Below are 7699 nucleotides of genomic sequence, written 5' to 3'. Positions count from 1 at the left end.
CCGTATCGAGAGCTGTGTGGCAGCATTTTGTATATAGTATGGACCACGCTAAATCTGGACGCACTGTTTATTATACCATTGTGCTCCTAGTTGTTGTATCTGGAATGTTTTGACAGTTCTTTGTTTTGGAATGTTTCCTCTATCAGTGTTGAAAATTAAATAACGATTCGTTTTGTTTCTAAAAAGTTACACTGGATGGAAGCCGCGAGACGAAAATAAATTTTGGACACCCACGTCAAAAACCCGACATGGTCGGGTTCAAAAATCACGAGATAGTTAAAAATGGTCAAATCAACCGTGTGCGTGCAGCATTCTCAAACGTTTTCGTGAGATGCATACTATCGATCGGCAGGTTCATACCAAGCGTCATGGTGGAATTAAGGATCGGAAACTGCATTTGAAGGTGTTGAGAACGATCAAGGCAAACACAGGGTAGTCGGACTACGACATCGCCAAAAAATTCAACGCTGACCGGTGCACCGTCAGAAGGATTCGTCTGCGCGAAGGAATACGATCCTATCGGGCCAGTAAGCAACCAAATCGGACATTGAAGCAGAATTTAGTAGCCAATGGATGTGCCCGGAAGTTACATATACAACAAAACTCAAACGAAGTACGACAAAAGCATTTTCATGGATGACGAAACGTACGTGAAGATGGATTTTGGGCAGCTTTCTGGCCAAGAATTTTATAAAGCCACTGCAGTGGTGCACTGCACTGGTCAAGGTGATGTCCCCGGCAAGTTCGAATTCGTTTTTGCCGATAAGTTTGCAAGAAAGTGTTTGATCTGAAAAGCCCCAGTTTCTGTGAAAAACAAGACCATGGACTCCGAAATGTGCAAGTAGGAGTGCCTGAAAATGTTTTTTTTTCGAACATTAGATCTCACAAAGGACCTGTAAAGTTTTCGGCAGATTTGCCAAGCTTTCCATCAACCCACCCAACTGCCCTCAATTCCGCAATATCGAAAAATTTTGGGCAATTGTCAAGTAGAAGATGAAAAAGAATGGTAGGACGATTCGCGATGCAACAGAGATGAAGAGATTGTCCAAATTATGATAAGTGGTACTCGACGAAAAGTTCGAAAATTCATCAAAACAACATCGGAGTATTTTTTTTATTTTTTTTTCATGAAAGTGCAATAGAAACCCTACATTTTAAGTACAAAACATTTTTATTTCGTTTACATAGCTCCGAGATAGACCCGTTTTAATGCGTTCAGATTTATCGTGATCCATGCTTTAAATACCATGCTGTGTGTGCGACTGGGCATCTGCTTTCCGGTGAGATACATGGGACGAGTCTAGCCGAATCCCGGCAAAAGGTTGGCCCAATAAGCCAGATAGTCAATTTGTTCACCAAAGCTTTGGAAGTAACCCGTTTTCAAGAACTGGACTACCCAAGTAACATAAAAGTTTTATAGCAGTCTACAAGACCAAGTTAAGGTTTCATAAGAGGCTTGAAGGGTCTTACAAAACAGTCGGTGATACTTGGGTAAGGGATTGAGAGGGGTTCACTTTAGTTCAGTTACAAACCACACTTCGTAGGATAAAGACCCTTCTTCAAACCATCCAGAGTCCCTCATTATTCAAGATTATTCTTTTTATAAGTTCTTGTTGTAGAATGCAATGAGCTTTTTGGTTTACCAATTAAGTAACTTAGGGAATTTTGAAGTTTGTTCAAATCAACATTGATATCATTTTTTTTAAATCCAAATTTAAAACAAAGTTTCACTTATATTTCTCCTCACTTGTAATTTCAGGTGTCACCAAGACTGAAAAAAATAAGTGAAAAGGTCAACGAACTTCCCAGAAGCAGCAGCTCCAATAGTAGGTGGCAATAAGCGGAAAAACGCGCGCGAGCGAGTCTCGAACCGGCCGGCTTAAATCGGCATCACAAAACCAGGAAAAAATAAAGATTGCAGCAGCAAATCACACAAACAAATCGAGGCCGCCGTTGCCGAGTGAAATGATGTTATCTTTGTGAATCACCATAAGGCACAGCCAGCACACATTCGCATCATATCGTTACGCGTGTTTTTCTTACGCGCTGCGGCAGCACGACGAATTCGCACGCCTCAACTGACGCGTGGTTGGTTTTGCGAAATCTCAGTTGGAGGATCTTCCCTCTGACTCCGTTGTCGTCGTCTCCTCGGTTTTCCTCAGGGCGGATTGTTCCTTGTGCAAACATCTCGGCCCCGGGTGAGGGCGGCGTTTCTTCAAAGGAAAAACGTATGAATGACGGATCTCAATGAACGACGTGTGCCTCTCGTTTGTCGGGTCTTTATTAATAGCTGACGCCTGATGGTGTGTATGTGTCCTCTGCGTTCGTGTTCTCCCCATCAGGAGGAGGTTTCTTTGAGAAGATCTTAAGCAATCGTCAAGTGCGGTGGTATGATTAGAAGAAAAGGGATTCGTCGTAAATAAGTGTGGCGCGTTTGAGATTTGTTATTTCTGCGTATTGCGGTTGTTATTTTTGATCCGTGGAAAGAGAAAGTGAACCTGCGAGTTTGATTGGGCCGGGGAAAAAGTTCTGACGAATTGGCATTCGCGCAGAACCATCCAAAACTGGAACAGAAACCAGACCAGAGGGAAGATGAGGGTACTGCCATCGGGGTTGTCGAATAACAACAACAACGACCAAGTCATCGTCGAGTTGCCCTGTGAAAATGAGCGCTTCATCGCCAGTTGTAGTGCCCGAGCTAAATTTAGACAATGGCATATATTATGTAAAGTGTGCCGGTAAAGCGGCTGCTGCCCGAAATAACGCATTCGTTCCGATCCCGCCAATTTCGCGATTGAATAACAACGAAGACGACGCCGACAACAAAAACAACAGCAACAACGAAAACAAGAACGGTTCAGCAGAATCGACGACGACCGTGATACTATTGAACCGCCCAGGCGGAAGAACAGCAAGAGGTTGCAGCAGAATTAGCATAAGTGGTGACGACCTAGCACAACAACAACATTGTCTGCCGGAACCGGGTGAAGAAGCCAGCAGCGAACGTAGCAGGCGACGGCAACTCGGCGAAAGTTCTCAAGACAACAGCACCACCGAAAAAAGCTGGTGGTGGACAACCAACAAAGGTCACCACAGCAAAACAAACCGACTGCTCAAGTGTGTCTGGATGTGGTCTTCACTATCCAACTACTGTCCCTTATCCCAATTATCCCCCCTTTCCCAAGTGTTTAAGTGTCGCGCTGATTCTCCCCGCTCAAGTGTGAATGCTAATGGCAGTGTTTCGCGAGAAGAGAATATCAATTTTAGACCGCGAAACAAGAAGAAGCAAAAAATGTCCACAGGCAATCATCAATCGTCGTTGACGGTGGTGTCCCAGATAAGGAAAGCCACTGCTGCTGCAACTGGTCAGCAACAACAGACGATGGTGCCGGCTGGAGGAGGAGGTTGGTGGTTTGGCTGGAAACTGATGATGCTGGCACTGGTGCTAATTGGAGTTATTGATTACTCGGAAGGTAAGTTTTAACAATTTTTCTTTTTAATTTTCTAATGGGGTGTTGGTTTATGTTGAGGGGTTTTATTTGTTGCTTGAAGGCGTTAAGATCGTTGTAATGTCAATTAAGCTTCGAAAGAAGGACAAAATTGACCACAGAAGCTGTTGAGGCTTAATTAGTTGTTGGCACCTAGATACGCTGCTCAGATATTCATGTTGTTGCTGTATTGCAACATTTGACGATGTTGGCAGGTTTCAACAGCATTCATAACGGGCAAATGGTAGATATCGTTAGCAGTGTTGATTAATTGGAAAAGCTCTGAGTCCTATAATCTTGACAGGCATAAGATGATTGATATCATTTAAAATATATTTTGAAAAACCTAGTTTTTCACACTTTCACAAGTTTAACCTAATCTTTGAAAAGTTAGACACGTTATCTGAAATTTACTATTAGGCTGAAACAAATTTTATATTTTTCTCTTGTCACTCGGAGTTGGAACACGCAAAAACAAATAAATTGGAATAAATTGCACGAATGCTTGTATGCAACAAAATTGCATACTGTATCGTTGCACAAAACCTAAATGGCTAAAATTGTCAATATTTCAGCCGCCATACAATTGTTTTCGAAGATTATACTAAAACAAGCTAATTGGAATGTTTACTGAAGAAATAAGGCTTTTTTACGAAATTATCTGCTCTATATTTGCATCTATGAACAGTTTTACTTATAATTGATTTTTAATCGCCGTATTTGTGCTAATTGTCAACCAACCTTTTGAAGCTTTTAATTACAAATAAGGTTTTACGATACAATGAAACATATTTCATATCGTTTTCACGACAATTACAATGTCATTTAAAAACAAATCAAAATTGGTTGATATCTGATGCTTTAGAGCAGTGGTTTTTAAAGTGTTCCCTACCGCCCGAGCTTCCAGGGGGGGGCGGTGAGCTCAATGTTGAAATTTGAGGGGCGTTGAAAGGGCTCTAGGGGGGGGGGGGGTCGGTGAGGTCCTAATTAACGTTTTTACAAATCACGAAACAACGTACATTTGAAATAACAACGAGAAAGCTCGACGCAAAAAATGAAATTACGTTACAAAACTAGACATTAGGTTGAAGTCTAAAATATCTGCTATTTCACAGAGCTGCAAGTAAATTTTTGTTCCAGTATCTCAATAATTATTTTTAAATGTAACTACAAGATTTTTTTTTATATTGTCACTGATTTTGTATACGCTCTACATGTTGATCATGTTTGGATGATTATTTTGGGTAATACTAAAACAAAAATAATTTTAGATAGCAATGCTTGATCTTAAAAAATCTGCTGAACAGAAAATACCTTCGAAAATATTTGTAAAAAAAGGCGTCATCTGTGATTTAGTGATAGATTTTCTAGAAAGAAAATATGAGAGAATTATTTAAGTTCAAAGAACTTTTCTCTATTTCAATCGATTCAAAAAATCAATTGTGTCATTTGCTATGGATAAACTTTTAATCCATTCGATTATCACTGACATTGCCAACTTTGAGCAGGACTCCAATTCAGATATCAAGAAGTAATTCTATTCTTACGTTATTTTACCGGCTTGACAGTAATAAATTTGTATTCAATAATGCAATTTGGTCTTCAACACTTATGCAAATTAATGGCGAATAGAAAATTTTGTTTACCGAAATTAAAGATATATGATTTGATCAAAACAAACTAATGAACCATTTTAAGTAAGTGTCCATGAATTTTTTCTTAGGATTAAATGTTTACTGGAGGTTTGAAGCAATATGAGGCCCTTGGAGCCAAAAAGGTATAAATACATAAAAGCTAATTTCGAGAAAACACGCTTTTAAGTTGTTATGTTTCGTCATTTTCCATATATTTTAAAAAAAATACAAATTCCAAAAATCTGAAAAATCATGAAATATAGTTCGAAACATAAAGAATCGTTTGACATTATTGAATCAAGATCGACCATTTTTACACTTATAACACCTTATAATTACCCTTTGTCTCTGAGAGCCTCATATAAATTTGATTTGATTTGAAATATGTTTATTTGGAAGGGTGCCGTTCGCTACCCCGATTAGGCATCCACATATAAATTCGAATGAGTTTTGAGTTAATCCTTACAACAACATTAATCCAAAAGCTAATGGTTTTTCAACGATCAAGATTTTCAATTTTTTCATTTTCTGAAAATTTTGTATGGGGCGATGAGTGAAAAAAGTTTGAAAACCACTGCTTTAGAACCTTCTTTTTTCTGCAAATTTAATAATTTCAAGTCAATTTCGGCAAAAGTTTTTTCAATTTTCGTTATACACATTTTTTCTATCGCCAACTCTTTGAATAAAGCTTAGTTCTTTTAGAAATAGGACATTTCCCTTTGATGATAGCTCATTTACTGGTAATTGGAAATTCGAAATTTTGACTGCATTTTGTTGCATGAGAAAATGACTAACCAACATATTTTTTTTAATCTTTGAATTCACGCGTTTTTTAGATATTTACGATGCAAAAAAAAAGAAAAAAAATTGCACTGTTTCCCTCAAAAACCACTATCAAACTGGTAACTACAAAACCGTTGTTTATTCAAAGAATTACCGTGTGTGAACTTAGTAAAGGGAAATTACTTGATCTCAAAAGGTGTTAAAAAAGGTGAAAGTCAGGTGAAAATCAGAATTTGTTTTGCCTCCGGCGGAAATTAGTCTTGTCTCACCCTAGACTTGAGACATTTCATTCTACATAATTTCGCATATGCCGTTCACGAATTCAAACTTATTTTTAATTGTAAATTTTGATTTGCAATTCAATCAACATTTTGTATTGCAACCCTAAACTGGACATTCAAAAACATTACCTCGTCTTAAGAATGGGGTTTTTATTAAGAAGTGTAACGAAACAAATTCAGAGTTTGAAACGAACCATTTTTACATTGAAATTAATTTATCGAATACCTATTTTATACATTAACAAGTTGGAAACCATGGATTCCTCTTGATGGTCATCAGAATTAGCAAAACAAAATGTAAATGCTGAACATCACATTCAAAAGCAATTAATGAAGTTTTAAATCAAATTGAGGTTTAGATATTTTTAAAACAAAAAAACTAATCGTTTTGCAGGTTTGAACGAATTTTGTTGAAAAAAATCATTTTTTTAACTTTATTAAGTAATGTCAGAAATGCTTGTGATGATATCTTTCCAAATTTTTGAAAACTGAAGAATTAAACTTTTTCAGACCATCATTGTCTTTAAAATATTATTCATTAATTGAATCAAATAAATAATAAACCAATTCAAAATCAGATTTTTCTTTAACGTAGATTTCTTATTTCATCAGTTATCAAAGATTGATTTCACCTAAAACTGATACATTTGAAAGCTTATAAACTCCACATCACCAAAACGCAAGATGATAGAAAAAAATTGACAAACAAAACGAGTTCAGCGCGCTTAAATCTATCAAATCAATCATTCAATAATAGCCACCAAAATGCTTTTCTTTTGAGTTATCTATTAAATTGATTTTATAAGTTTTTTAAATTGTTAGACGAGTTTATAGAAAAAAAAAACGCTTTTAAAAATGTTAAAAAACTTATAATTTTCTTCTTCATATTTTGTTTAAATTTTCAAATAAATTTACTGAGTTTCAAAGTAAAAATATTTAAATTTCATGAAATATTTTTTATAAGTTTGTTTTTGATTTTTTAATTCTAAACTTTTGTGTTCTGAAAACATAATTTTCTTGGAAACCTTCGATTGAAAATTTATAAACTTATAAATTTATTATTTCATTTCTTTAATTTTCACTATATTTAATAATTTTATAATCGATCATTATTTTAATTTATTTTTATAAAGTTCGAAAATTTTTTGAAGTAGCAAATTTAAAGTTGAATTTTAATGCCCAATTATAAGTAAACTTGTATAAACTTTATGCTATTTACAACCAAACTTGGGATTCATTATTTTAATTTCTATTTAATCAATTTCTAATTGATCATTTCTCAATCTGAAATTGGTTATTATTTTGAACTTCAGAACTTTTTATAGCTTTTTATTTTAATTACTGGAAGAATTTTAATATTGAAAATGGTTGTATCTTTGATTTTGATCACTGACAGTCTTGTATTAAAATTAAATATTTTCTACTTTTTGCAAGTAAAATTCAATAAACAACTCTTGAATAAATTCTCCTAAGTTTAAAATGGTTTTTTCCTTATTGAGAATACGCATTTCAA

The 7699-nt window shown here is 35.7% G+C and overlaps 1 protein-coding gene across 1 annotated transcript in view; it reads left to right on the top strand.

Annotated features, from left to right (window-relative positions):
- Positions 1-1763: 1763 nt before the first annotated feature.
- The window catches only part of LOC129755982 (uncharacterized), a 254598-nt gene continuing 248662 nt past the window's right edge, over positions 1764-7699 (top strand). The window contains exon 1 of the mRNA XM_055752727.1: positions 1764-3473. Coding sequence (XP_055608702.1) covers positions 2666-3473 — 808 coding nt within the window. The 5' untranslated portion in view covers positions 1764-2665. The remainder of the gene's footprint in view (positions 3474-7699) is intronic.

Source organism: Uranotaenia lowii, chromosome 3 (genome assembly GCF_029784155.1).
Source record: "Uranotaenia lowii strain MFRU-FL chromosome 3, ASM2978415v1, whole genome shotgun sequence".
Taxonomy (NCBI): Eukaryota; Metazoa; Arthropoda; class Insecta; order Diptera; family Culicidae; genus Uranotaenia; species Uranotaenia lowii.
This window is presented reverse-complemented; position numbering and strand designations above follow the sequence as displayed.